This window comes from Staurois parvus, unplaced genomic scaffold, assembly GCF_062004578.1.
Source record: "Staurois parvus isolate SC_StPar_1 unplaced genomic scaffold, SC_StPar_1.0 ptg000047l, whole genome shotgun sequence".
Classification (NCBI taxonomy): Eukaryota; Metazoa; Chordata; class Amphibia; order Anura; family Ranidae; genus Staurois; species Staurois parvus.
In genome coordinates this window covers 6,946,238-6,961,043 of record NW_028317843.1, presented here as the reverse complement: position 1 = coordinate 6,961,043, position 14,806 = coordinate 6,946,238, and the positions used below count along the sequence as shown (strand labels likewise).

The window sequence follows — 14,806 nt, the reverse complement described above, 5'->3', positions numbered from 1 at the left end:
ACCATCCACACTCACAGCACTTACCAAATACTCTTTGTGTCTAGCATGGGGAAGTATAACACTGCTCTCAAATTATGGCAACCTTGGCTGACATGGTATTCGCAGCAGACTGGTTCCCCAATAATTATATCTCCATAACTGACTAGATAAACTACCTATCAGATTCCTTACCAGGTTAAAGCTATATTTTACTCTGACTATTATGTTATTGCTAAAAATAATCGTTCTTGTTGTTGTATATCCAATCCATAACTAGGATTTACATCCGGAAACCTGAAACTCAACGTTAAAATGTTTTCTTTTGTGTTGAATGTATATTGTTCTATACATTCTTTGTATGTTTCTTTATAAAACCCAATAAAAATATATTGAAAAGAAATACCAAAAGAAAGTTCTATTTGTGTGAAAAAAAAATTATATAAATTTTGCACAATTACCAGTTGAAGTAGCACAGTGCTAAATAGGAAAAATGGCCTAGTCATGAAGGGGGTAAAACCTTCCGGAGCTTCAGTGGTTAAGATCTTTTACATGTATTCAAGACTGCTGCACAATAAAATCGAGCACAGGGAACAAAAACACAACTTGTACTGTTGTTATAAATAGTTTATATAGGTAGAAAATAATAAATAAAGTTTAAACACATCAATAAATAATACAAAAATATTGTCATCGTACCCCAACCCCCCAATATAGCCTTAGAAAATGTATCTAAAGTAAAATGACAAATATTAAGACCTATTTACCAACACAGCTATTCTAGTCAATTTCTAGAGATATATGTCTGGTGTATGTTTGTTGCATTCACAGAAAACGGCAGTAAGGTAAACAGTTCAGATATATGTTAGGTGTATGTATGTTGCATTCACAGAAAATGGCAGTAAGATGTTTATCTTCAGATAGTTCAGATATATATATTTGTTGCATTCACAGAAAATGGCAGTAAGATAAACAGTTCAGATATATTTGTTGCATTCACAGAAAATGGCAGTAAGATAAACAGTTCAGATATGTCTGGGGTATGTTTGTTGCATTCACAGAAAATGGCAGTAAGATAAACAGTTCAGATACATGTCTGCGGTATGTTTGTTGCATTCACAGAAAATGGCAGTAAGATAAATAGTTCAGATATATGTCTGGGGTATGTTTGTTGTATTCACAGAAAATGGTAGTAAGATAAACAGTTCAGATATATGTCTGGGGTATGTTTGTTGCATTCACAGAAAATGGCAGTAAGATAAATAGTTCATTAGAGTAGAGGTTGTAACCCATAAGATAGAATCACATCACAGAAAGCAGACAGTTCATTCTGTTCCCAGGGTTAAATATATGCAATAACTTTTATATAACACAGATCAGATACATCAGGCATATTCCAATACATCTATGGAGAAATTCAAGCTGGTGACATAAATAGCTTGGGTGAAAAGCTCCAAGGCTGTCATATCTACAGTCAGGTCCATTAATATTGGGACATTGACACAATTCTAACATTTTTGGCTCTATACACCACCACAATGGATTTGAAATGAAACGAACAAGATGTGCTTTAACTGTAGACTGTCAGCTTTAATTTGAGGGTATTTACATCCAAATCAGGTGAACTGTGTAGGAATTACAACAGTTTGCATATGTGCCTCCCACTTGTTAAGGGACCAAAAGTAATGGGACAATTGGCTTCTCAGCTGTTCCATGGCCAGGTGTGTGTTATTCCCTCATTATCCCAATTACAATGAGCAGATAAAAGGTCCAGAGTTCATTTCAAGTGTGCTATTTGCATTTGGAATCTGTTGCTGTCAACTCTCAAGATGTGATCCAAAGAGCTGTCACTATCAGTGAAGCAAGCCATCATTAGGCTGAAAAATTATTTATAATGTACAGCGCTGAGCGAACTATTGGCGCTTTATAAATACTGTATAATAATAATATAATAATTAGGCTGAAAAAACAAAACAAACCCATCAGAGAGATAGCAAAAACATTAGGCGTGGCCAAAACAACTGTTTGGAACATTCTTAAAAAGAAGGAACGCACCGGTGAGCTCAGCAACACCAAAAGACCCGGAAGACCATGGAAAACAACTGTGGTGGATGACCAAAGAATTCTTTCCCTGGTGAAGAAAACACCCTTCACAACAGTTGGCCAGATCAAGAGCACTCTCCAGGAGGTAGGTGTATATGTGTCAAAGTCAACAATCAAGAGAAGACTTCACCAGACTGAATACAGAGGGTTCACCACAAGATGTAAACCATTGGTGAGCCTCAAAAACAGGAAGGCCAGATTAGAGTTTGCCAAACGACATCTAAAAAAGGCTTCAAAGTTCTGGAACAACATCCTATGGACAGATGAGACCAAGATCAACTTGTACCAGAGTGATGGGAAGAGAAGAGTATGGAGAAGGAAAGGGACTGCTCATGATCCTAAGCATACCACCTCATCAGTGAAGCATGGTGGTGGTAGTGTCATGGCGTGGGCATGTATGGCTGCCAATGGAACTGGTTCTCTTGTGTTTATTGATGATGTGACTGCTGACAAAAGCAGCAGGATGAATTCTGAAGTGTTTCGGGAATATTATCTGCTCATATTCAGCCAAATGCTTCACAACTCATTGGACGCCGCTTCACAGTGCAGATGGACAATGACCCAAAGCATACTGCAAAAGCAACCAAAGAGTTTTTTAAGGGAAAGAAGTGGAATGTTATGCAATGGCCAAGTCAATCACCTGACCTGAATCCGATTGAGCATGCATTTCACTTGCTGAAGAGAAACCTGAAGGGAAAATGCCCCAAGAACAAGCAGGAACTGAAGACCGTTGCAGTAGAGGCCTGGCAGAGCATCACCAGGGATGAAACCCAGCGTCTGGTGATGTCTATGCATTCCAGACTTCAGGCTGTAATTGACTGCAAAGGATTTGCAACCAAGTATTAAAAAGTGAAAGTTTGATTTATGATTATTATTCTGTCCCATTACTTTTGGTCCCTTAACAAGTGGGAGGTACATATGTAAACTGTTGTAATTCCTACACCGTTCACCTGATTTGGATGTAAATACCCTCAAATTAAAGCGGACAGTCTGCAGTTAAAGAAAATCTTGTTTGTTTCATTTCAAATCCATTGTGGTGGTGTATAGAGCTAAAAATGTTAGAATTGTGTCGATGTCCCAATATTTATGGACCTGACTGTATACTAAGAATACAGTGCGATGTTTCCGCTGGGTTTCCAGACAGCAGTGATGACCAGGTGAAAGACTAAATCTCTTTTGGATGGAGTTAAAGCTGAACTGCAGGCATACAGCTAAATCCAGCATTGAGATACATATATATGAGCTATTTTACCTGGAAAAGCATTTGTATTACTGTCAATGCAGTCCTGAGATTTACACAGCCTGTCAGACTGTACAGTCAGGCTGCTGATTGGATGTTTCAATGCTGCAGTTAAAGTTTAACTCCAGGCACAAAAAGTTTCAATTAAATATGTTCCTCAATTGCCACAAAGGATACATTTGCTTCGTGTTCACCAAATACCTTGGCAACTCAAGTTATTAAAAGTAGCAGTGACATCATCTCAGTGCTATACACAGCCCCCGCATCGAACAGAGTTGTGGGAGGGGGCTGCCAGGTCCACCCACTAAAGGCTGCCTGCAGAAAACTACAGGAGGGGGAGGGACAAGACCAGTCACCCTGCACAAGGAGAAATAGCAGCAGTGACTGGTCTTTATTATGGGATGCTCCTGCTCATAGGCAACACTTCATGCTGGTCACGTCACGGATCTGGAAAAAATACACAAATTACACCAAGATTCAAGGGTACATGTGTCTTGTATTTAGACAAGGAGGAAGGGAGGTCATCCCACCCCCACCATTTCTGACCCCCTGGACAGTAAAGGAGCAGCAGCCCATCCCTCTGTCATTCTGTTCTCTGCTTCTGCCAGCATGTTCCTCAATAGGACATGTGCATGCAGCACATTTGATTGGCTTGTTTTGTTGCCCCTCTTGCTCCCCTGTGTGCTGCTGTACTGGAGATTACAGAAGGCTGATGTCAAGTGAAAGACTGGTACCTTCAGGTGACTGGACACTGACAAAGGTTTTGAAAACATGCTCCCTGGGCACCACCCTTAAACCTGTACCCCACTCTGTGAGTCCTCAGTGTTTTTTTTTTTGCTAGTGTCCTAAAGTGAGGGACCTCTGCTCTTTCATGGAGAAATCACTCTTAGCTTAACAAGTTTTATTTCATTTTTGGATTCTTCAATCAACTTTTGACTCTTCTTCTAATACATCTGGATTGATGCAACTTTGGTAAAACCTTGGGAGCCGTATCGGGACTCCACGCCATGAGGCCGGATTATAATACTGCTTTGGGAAATGGATCCTGCATGGGTGCCTACCTCAGCACTTTATTCAATGCATATGGCTAGCCGCAAGGTGCCATATAGGTTCAGGGCCATGGTCCATCTCTATGGAACACAACCCTGAATACCCCTTCATAGGTATGCTCACATGATGGAACAAATATATCACTCTATTAATGGGTGTTTTATATATGTCTGAACATTATGCTGACATGAAAGAGTCTAATAATTTTTACAGAAGACAAATATTGTTTTGTTTTATATCTAATACATTGGTGAATTTACCTTTTAAATTAAAAATAAGCTAAAAGTTGCCTTGTAAAGAAGTATGGCCAAAAGAAATAGAGTAGCATTTAGCAAAGTAAAATCAATGTCCAAAAAAGATGATCAGTCACTTCTATTTCTTTGTCACATCAATGTTATTATCACATCGTCATCTCTTCCCTGCCACAACATTTCTCCTGGGAAATCCACCATTCCATGTTTCCTAGCTCTCAGAAGGATTCCCACCACTTTGTCAGAGATCCGCACGTATCTGTCGAAAAGTTCTCCAAATGTGACTTGCACCTTACCGTCTTTCCCTGGTTCGGCCATGGTGGAGATAATGAAACAGAGGTCTCTCATTTCCCGATGTATGTGTGCTTCTGCCCTCATAGCTCTTTCAGCCGTCTTTGTTCCTTCCTTTGGACGTCCATAGCCGTCTTCACCCTTCTGCAGCCTCTTGGACATTGCGAAATCATGGTCAAATTCATCACTGAAAGGGTTCAGCTTTTGGTTCACCGTGTGGTCATCTGACCACTTCTCCCACCTCCCCTTGATGTTGTTCACTTGGCTATACCGCTTGTAGGCCTTGTTAATCTTGTTGAGTTCTGATACTGCCTTGTTATTCCTGAAAATAAGGACATATTGGGTCAGAAGTGATGAACTGGGCAACATTGGCCATTAATATTGTATCTCTTAGTAGTAAAGTACTTAATACATAGCCTACAGTTCAAAAAGATTAAAATCAGGGCTCCAGACTGAATATTGGCATATAGTTACTTAACTGCTCTATAAGTCAATAAAGGGACCAAACTTTAAGTAAACCTGTAGCAAACATAAGCAAATTAACCTCTTGCTGCCCGCGTAATGCATATGCATGGCAGCAAAGAAGATGGGCTTTTATGGCCACATTCCGCGTATTTCTGCAAATTTCCAAAAGTATTGGGACACCCCTCCAAATCATTGGATTCAGGTGTTCCAATCACCTCCATGGCCACAGGTGTATAAAATCAAGCACCTAGGCATGCAGACTGCTTCTACAAACATTTGTGAAAGAATGGGTCGCTCTCAGGAGCTCAGTGAATTCCAGCATGGTACCGTGATAGGTTGCCGCCTGTGCAATAAGTTCAACTGTGAAATTTCCTTGTTACTAAATATTCCATGGTCAACTGATAGTGGTATTATAACTAAGTGGAAGCAACTGGGAACAGCAACTCAGCCACCAAGTGGTAGGCCACGTAAAATGACAGAGTGGGGTCAGCACATGGTGAAGTGCACAGTGCGCAGAAGTCACCAACTGTCTTCACAGAGTTAATAGCTAAAGAACTCCAAACTTCATGTGGCCTTCAGATTGGCACAACAACAGTGCGTAGAGAGCTTCATGGAATAGATTTCCATGGCTGAGCAGCTGCATCCAAGCCTTACATCACCAAGTGCAATGCAGTGGTGTAAAGCACCCCACCACTGGACTCTAGAGCAGTGAAGACATGTTCTCTGGAGTGACAAATCATGCTTCTCTGTCTGGAAATCTGATGGACATGTTTGGATTTTGCAGTTGCCAGGAGAACAGTACTTGCCTGACTGCATTTATCCAAGTGTAAAGTTTGGTGGAGGGGGGAACATGGTGTGGAGTTGTTTTTCAGGGGTTGGGCTTGACCCTTTAGTTCCAGTGAAGGGAACTCTTAAGGCATCAGCATACCAAGACATTTTGGGCAATTTCATGTTTCTAACTTTTTGGAACAGTTTTGGAATGGCCCCTTCCTGTTCCAAATTGACTGCGCATCAGTGTACAAAGCAAGGTCCATAAAGACATGGATGAGTGAGTTTGGAGTGGAAGAACTTGCCTGGCCTGCACAGAGTTCTGACCTCAACCCAATAGAACACCTTTGGAATGAATTAGAGCGAAGACTGCTAGCCAGGCCTTCTCGTCTGACATCAGTGCCTGACCTCACAAATGCACTTCTGGAAGAATGGTCAAACATTCCCATAGACACACACCTAAACATTGTGGACAGCATTCCTAGAAGAGTTGAAACTGTTATAGCTGCAAAGGGTGAGCCAACTCAATATTGAACCCTACGGACTAAGACTGGAATGCCATTAAAGTTCACGTGCGTGTAAAGGCACTGCACACCCCCAGCACAGTGATCAAGCTATCATAGACAGCTTCCCATCTCTGGTAATGATCAGGAGCTGGTGGGACTGGCTCCTAATTATGTGACAGTGGTTATGTGATTGGACAGTCCTTCTCACCCCCTGGGTGTAAAGACCCACTGAAAGGGATGAGAAGAAGAGGTTAAAGGATAAGTTCACCTTTGAAACGTGTTACATGTTTCACCTGTTTTTAGGGTGGAACATTTTGCATGTTTCAGCATCTGTACCCTGAACCCTGCACCCCTGATTACCCCCCCCCCCATGACAGCAGGTGGATGATCCTCTCCCCGCACCTGCTGCCACCATTTGAAACCAGTGGCCAGATGGGGCTCTGACCACACGGTTGCTTCATTCACAGTTTCTTGTGAATGTATAGACTACAACTACCGTCAGCCATTGCAGCTGACAGATTGTAGTTCTCAGTAACCTATGAGGGCACTGGTGAGCACTGGTAGTTCATTGATCTTTCTGCCATTCAGTAACTGTCTGCCTGTAAAAGGTACAGACAGACAGCTTACTGAGAATCTGATGATTGTGGGTGTCATGCTGTGCAGGCTCTTTAGAAAAATTAAATAAATGCACATTTTTTACCTGCAAAAAAATGTATATTTATTATTTTTTTAAAAAGTGAACTTTTAGACTACATATTGTGAGGGGAAAACTAGGCAAAGGCTATACAGTAGTCCGTGAAAATGACATAATAAAACAATCAGCAACTGAAGTTATATCTAAATGTCAACTTTTTGCAGAGTTCAAACTCCACCCCTTCTGTTACAAGTACTTTCCTATTGGTCATTAAAACTTAATGGCCATCCTCACTGATCAGTGGGGAGTTTGGTCGGTGGGAATGGTTGGGCCAATATCAACTTTTACAACAAAAGTAAAGATATGCATATGACAGCATCCTATGTCTCTGGATCATTTGGGCATGGAGGGTTGTTATTGCAGGTAAATTCAGTTACCCACATTTGCTCACTTTGTATTGATCAAAAGGTTTACTTTAGATCACATTCTCTAGTTTAGATATTGGTTTGTAGTCTTTCCGCAGCTCATTTTGCCCTTCTTTCTATTACAGATATTGCAGTGCATGTTCACTAAGCTTCTCATAAATCTTGTTGGGTATTGACAGAATGGATCACCCATTGGAATAATGCCAGGGATGAGCCTGGCTTCGGAGCTTATGATGGAGTTGATGTACCCTGCCTACCAATATCTCCCAACCCTCCTCTGATCCATGCCACTATGTGTAGAAGCATCACAGGCCTCACAGTGGAATATTACAGCTTCATGAATTATTGATTATTTAATACTTTGGGACTATTAAATATTTTATCCATTATCTGCTTTAAAAGAAACTAGAGATTTTGCATTTAATGACTATTAGAACTTCGTGATGTAGGCATTTTAATATAAATATAAATGTGCTTTTCAGGAATTATTTCTTTGGAACACGGAGATATATTAAAGTTTGGCAAAAAATAAAAGGAAAAACACTGCTCAAAAAAAATTAAAGAAACACTTTTTAATGAGAGTATAGCATCAAGTGAATTAAACTCCTAGGATATTGATCTGTTCAGTTAAGTAGCAGAGGGGGTTGTTAATCAGCTTCAGCTGCTTTGGTGTTAATGAAATTAACAACAGGTGCACTAGATGGGCAACAATGAGACAACCCCCAAAAACAGGAATGGCTTTACAGGTGTAGGGCATTGACATTTTTTTCCCTACTCACCATGACCACATATGACAGACATGAAAGGGTCTGGAGAACGTTATGCTGCCTGTAACATCGTTCAGCATGACCGTTCTGGTGGTGGGTCAGTGATAGTCTGGGGAGGCATATCCATGGAGGGATGCACAGACCTCTACAGGCTAGACAATGGCACCCTGACTGCCATTAGGTCTCGGGATGAAATCCCTGGACTCATTGTCAGACTCTACGCTGGTGCAGTAGGTCCTGGGTTCCTCCTGGTGTACGACAATGCCTGGCCTCATGTGGCAAGAGTATGCAGGCAGTTCCTGGAAGATGAAGGAATTTATGCCATTGAATGGCCCCCACGCTCGCCTGACCTAAATCCAATAGAACACCTCTGGAATATCATGTTTCAGTCCATCCGATGCCACCAGGTTGCACCTCAGACTGTCCAGGAGCCCAGTAATGCCTTGGTCCAGATCTATGAGGAAATACCCCAGGACACCATCCATCGTCTCATTAAGAACATGCCCTGATGTTGTCATGCATGCATACAAGCATGTGGGGGCCATACAAAACTACTGAGGACCATTTTGAGTTGCTGCAATGAAATTTCAGCAAAATAGACTAGCCTGCTGCATCATTCTTTTTCACTTTGATTTTTGGGGTGTCTTTGATTTCAGTCCTCTGTAGGTTGATCATTTTCAATTCCATCAAACGATGGGGAATCCTTACGTTCCTAACACATTACCCCATCCATATCAGTATAGATAGCCAGCATGATATTTTCGCCCATTGAGATCTGATGTGTTCACAAAGTGTTCCTTTAATTTTTTTGAGCAGTGTATATTACTCTGTACTTAAAGTGGGGCTAAAGGAAAACAGTTTTTTCCCATTTTGGATAGAGCAAAGGAGGATTATGTCCCCTGCCAGGTTTTTTTTTTTTTTTTTTGTGTCCCAATGAGGAAATTTCTCTTTACTTCCTGCCCCATAGCCAAAATGGGACATGAGAGGAAATCCCTCCAAAGTCAGTGAATTCCTGGCAGTCAATCCACAATTTGGGATTTTCTGTTACTTTAATTTTCAGTGATAATGCCTTTATTTATTTATATCTTAACACAGACCAATCATAAGGACAATATGTAGGCTGCCATTAAACACCTATTTCTGAAAATGCTGGTATCCTGGTTCTGTCTGGCTTTATAGTGTATCTATTAGACATGTGCAGTTTGTTTTGTTATGAATCGAAAGCCGGATGAATTTTGCTTTATTCAAGAATTCGATTAGCAAATTCAATCAATCCAAACTAAATTATAATGAACAAATTAATTTGTATTAATTCATTTCATTAGGATGACATGATGCAATACTTGGGCCTTTTGTAATGTTTGAAGCATCCGAAATAACGTAATGACATATTGATTCGGATCAATTTGTTTTTATTTTAGTGAGCATAGCGTGACTATTCTAATAAGATTCTCTTTGTATTGGGGTTGAACTTGTGAGACTATTCATTTAATTTGTATGTGTGTGACCCAACAAAGTCAGTTGGGAATAGGAATATGAATTCAACTTTATAACATAATGAATATAGCCAGTCTTCCGAAATAACAAAAGAATACCAGAATTTCTGAAAATATGAATCAATTCGGAACAATGAAAAACTCCCAAAATAACTAATTGTTCTAAAAAGGATAATAAATATGATGAAACAAAATTAATTACTCAATAAATGAAACCAAAAACTAAACTTTATTTCCGTCATGCACATCTCTAGTACTGTATCTATGACCAAAACATTGATTTTTGGATATAAGTAGTATTGATTTTAAACTCCTGTCAAGTTTTGCTCCTGTTTGTGTCTGGTGACCATTGCCAGTGAGACAGAAAGTAATAGAATTCCAATGGGGACAACTATTCTGGTGACAGCTGTTTTGTAGAGCAAATATCCTGACTTTTTAGAGATTTCTTGTCCTTTGGGATAGGGAAAACTCCTCAATATGACACTGGCAGGAAAATGTAAACTGAATTTGATTTAAAACCTTTTTATACTCTATCCATAACTAATAATAAAGTGCTGTCTATACATACACTTTAATACTTTCCAGAGTAAGCTTGAAGCAAATGAAAGCCAGAGAAAAGTTAGGATTGCTGTTTAGGTCAGAGATTTAGAAGTGATGACACCTGATCAGGGGCGGACTGACAATTCATGGGGCCCCCGGGCAATAGGGGATCATGGGGCCCCTGTGCCCTTGCCCAAACTCAAAAAAGCCTATGAAAAGGGTACCAGGGGCATCTCATGGGGCCCCCTACTGACCCCGGGCCCTCGGGCAGTGCCCGAGTTTCCAGGTGGTCAGTCCGCCCCTGCACCTGACCAAAGCATCAGCCCAAAGTTCTTCACGTCAGTTATAATATTCCTAAGAATGCTCAGGTAATCCTTATTTTTATAGATTATTTTTGTAATTAGGATACAAATAAACATGTAAAATATACTTTAAAATAAAGCACTTTTTAAAATTCTCAAAATTATTTTTTACAACATGCAACCTAAGCGATTGGTGTACCGCTATAGCTTCTTTCCCAAAACTCAATTTGCTGAGAGCAATGATGTGCTGTAAACCATATCAACCAATCAGAACTCCGCTTTCATTATCCTGACTATTCTAGCCCAAAATGTTTTATGGACTCCAGTGGTAAAATTTCTTCATTTGAAATCCTTGTTGTCCCCACCCCCCCTACAGCCATGGATGTTCAACTTCTTGCTGCATGTACTGTAATGTGAAATATAGGAAAACCTAAAGAATGAATAGCAATAAAATGATGGCAGTGAGTTGGTGGAGCTGGAAAGTCAATTGCAGACTGGAGTCTGTGAAAGCGTTAAAGTGGAGTTCCGGCCCTACCGCCACAAAAAAATAAAATAATTAAAGTCAGCAGCTAAAAATATTGTAGCTGCTGCCTTTTAATATTAGGGCACGTACCTGTCCTGTCATCCAGTGTCCTCACCCCAAGCCGATTCTTTAGTCGGCTGTTGGGTGCTAACACCGCCATCTTGACTAAGGGAAACCGGCAGTGAGGCCTTGTGGCTTCACAGCTGGTTTACTACTGTGCATGAAATGTTCCAGAGGGCTACAGGGGGCCCAAATTTCTGACTCTGTTCACCGTGGTGAACTGAGCCAGAAGTGGGAGCGGGTACCTGTCAAAACCAGGTACCCACTCCCCCCCCCAAAAGGTGCCAAATGTGGCAGCGGTGGGGGGGGGGAAGGAGGAGGCAGATAATTGCAGCTTCCACTTTTGGGTGGAAGGAACTCGGCTTTAAGAAGGTGATGAATGACCATTGACACCCATGAGATATAATGGGAGGGAAGTGCTAACACTGGAGTGTGCAAAATCTGGAGCAGCTCTGTAGAGAATCCATTCAGTTTCCAGGTTTTATTGGTAAAGCTTAATTGAACAAGCTGACATTAAAAGCTGATTGGCCTCCATGCAGAGCTGCACCAGATTCTGAGTGCTCCAGTTTTAGCAAATCTCCCTCAGTAAGTCATGTTGCTGAACTTAAATTAACGTGTATATCCAACCAAAACTTGGTGTTACTAAACCCACAACAGTAAAATCAGTCTGTATATATAGCAAACCATTCTTGTTATATTCACTGTAGAACCTAAGGGGTTAATCCTCTGCATTGTGTAAAAAGGCCATTTGTTCCTTTCTTCTCTGCCCCTCCTCTTGTTCAAATGTCCACATCTTATCTCCTGATAAGACCGACTGAACCCGTAACCCTTCTGCACATGCTCAGTTTAGTGTGTATTGCTAGAGAATGCATGTGATCAGCAAAGAGCAAATCGGCACTGTCCAGACAGAGGTCAGGGGTTCTACATCCTCCTAGAGCAGAAAGAAAACTCTTCCTACAAGCTTTAACCAGTGCTCTGCTGAACACTGATAGAAGTCACAAGACTGTTATATACTGCTGATGAGAAAAGGTATTTAGCAGTTTATATTTACTAAAATAATTACACTTCCATGTTATATGTACTGTGGGAGAGTGGATATAGGGAATGCAGGGTCCTGGGTTTTGTAACACATTAATATCTAGTTTTGGGTGGAATGGGGAAGAGTTAGACTTGTCAGGTTTTTATTTCTGTCTGTGTTCCCAATGGAGAGATCTAATGTCATTATTTGTCCTGTGGACTATTGCTGTGGGGTGGATATGAGTGGGAATCTAAAATGTCATGTTTGTTAACGAAGCAGTAGTAGAGGGGATATATTTCAATAAAGTCACTTTTTTTCAGTGGAACCCCATATATTTGGGAAATTTCCTCTTACCCCTATGAGAAAGGAAGCACACAGAAATCTTCCTTATCCAAACACAAGCAGCAATAAAAACATGGCAGTGGATATAACCCTTCACCACTCTATCTAAACACCAAGACATTTTTTTGACTGGGGTTACACTTTACACTTCAACATAGAGACTGCATGTTACACTATGCAATAACTTACATTGAATGATATGACCGCTTAATTCTTGCAGCGTCTTCCGTCTTCTCTTCTGTGATTTCTACCTTCTCTTTTTCTGGTTTGACCTCCTCATTCTCTCCATAGCCACTATCTTCAGTTTCTAGGCTTTCACTTCGACACTCAGCAAGCTTTGGCAACGTTTTAGAAGAGGCCTCGGTTCCTTCATCATCTTGTCCCATCTTTTTCCAACTTTTGGTGAGTTGGGACACCAGATTTGAGCACTTCCTCCTCCGGGTTGGAGACACATTGCCCTGAAGTAGTTTATCCACCATAAATTCATCATATTTCTGGGTACTGGGATCTTTTTCATATCTTTCAGTCAATGAACCAATATCCATTCCTTTCTCCTGGGCTTTGCTTGCAAAACTTTTTGTCACAGATTTTGTTTTGATGTGTGTTTCTTCTGTTTCTTCTGTAGGCCTTTCTATATCTTTACTTGGTACAACAACAACTGCAGATTTCAATTTTACGTTCAATGTCGACTTGTGGTTTTCCGTAACCTCATCTTCAGTGTTAGGCACCCAACCTGAGGGTTCTTGTCCTTGTTTTGTTGAATGTTCAGCTGCCCATTGTTGCCAACCTTTGGTTAAGCTGGACACTAAACTTATAGTCTTGATCTTCCTGATGGCCCGTTGAGCAGGTTTCATTGTTTTTGCTTCGTCTGGAGCCATATTGTGGCAGCAGTACCTTACTTGTTCCACCAGTGAAGAATAAAATCCTGAACTTGTCCTCCTGAGTCACTTCTGACAGCTGAATGAAGGGTGCCGAGTTTTTAAATAGGCTGGCTGCTTTACATTCATGGAAAATATGCCAGGCATTTGTGACCAAGATCTGTCCGCTGTGACACTGTTACTTTTTACAGAGTGATGGCTTATGTTTCATCACAAGAGCAGATGGAAATTACAGATGGTAAACAAAGCAAGCTTAGCATACACAGCTCTCAGGGGCTGTTCAGTAATCTATAGCATTGTCCTTTAGTGTTGAGTCATTGACTTTCACAGAAAATAAGTTACATTTTTTCAATTTTTTCATATTTAAATATGATTCCAAAAGTAAATAGTGTAAACAAATAATGTTTGTAGTACTCAACCAAATATGTTCTTAGATTAAGTCAAGTATTTCTAAACCGAAAATAAATATGTAATACATTGCGGCTTACAAGTTCTTAAATTTGGTGAGTGCATTTGTTTTTTTTTCCCAGCTAAGTACAGAAAAATACTTGTTGATCCTATCAGAATTCCATTGTCCACTTGACTCTGCAGACTGAACTGAAATTTCAAACAATGTTATCAACTTTCTTCTGTGGGATGCAGAACATGTCATCCCTATATACTGTAACAGAGATAAGGGAAAGAGGAGGTGTTCTGTAGCCCACAGAAGAAAGTTGAGTGACTCAGGAGGACAAGTTCAGGATTTTATTCTTCACTGGTGGAACAAGCAAGGTACTGCTGCCACAATATCAGCCTAACATGAGAACACTGTTCTTCCATAGATACAGTACAATGAGTAACTGTTGTCACCCTAGGACAGGAAGTGTCCTACTGGCAGGATCATCAGGTGAAAATAAAAGGAAAGAAATCTGCAATACATTTCTGGGGGGGGGGGGGGGGGTAGATATACTCTAAGTATGTTAATTATGAGGATTGTTTTAGTCTATTTCCGTTACCTTTTCTACCATTGAAAATTTTCAGAATATATATGGATACACAATGACATTCTGCAGCATAGCCCCATTTTACATAAAATGGGAATCTACAGACTTATGGCCAAACATTACGTATTATGGACAAAAAAGATCTTTTTGGTATATAAGTGTAGTCAGCTTAATCCTTTTGTGACCAG

The 14,806-nt window shown here is 40.5% G+C and overlaps 1 protein-coding gene across 1 annotated transcript; it reads right to left on the bottom strand.

Moving 5' to 3' along the window:
* Positions 1–588: 588 nt before the first annotated feature.
* Positions 589–13,719, bottom strand: ABRA (actin binding Rho activating protein). The gene is made up of 2 exons (XM_089664459.1): positions 12,947–13,719; positions 589–5,233 (listed from the first exon to the last, which is right to left on the bottom strand). Exons 1-2 carry the CDS (start codon positions 13,633–13,635, stop codon positions 4,753–4,755), a joined length of 1,170 nt encoding a protein of 389 aa, XP_089520585.1. The 5' UTR covers positions 13,636–13,719; the 3' UTR covers positions 589–4,752.
* Positions 13,720–14,806: the final 1,087 nt, after the last annotated feature.

What these genes read in the sequence shown, in the direction of transcription:
- ABRA (XM_089664459.1), bottom strand. Translation starts at nt 13,635, where the DNA reads ATGGCTCCAGACGAAGCAAAAACAATGAAACCTGCTCAACGGGCCATC. An exon ending in AAGCGGTCATATCATTCAAT is followed by an intron (nt 5,234 to 12,946) that starts GTAAGTTATTGC and finishes CCTTATTTTCAG; the next exon opens with GAATAACAAGGCAGTATCAG.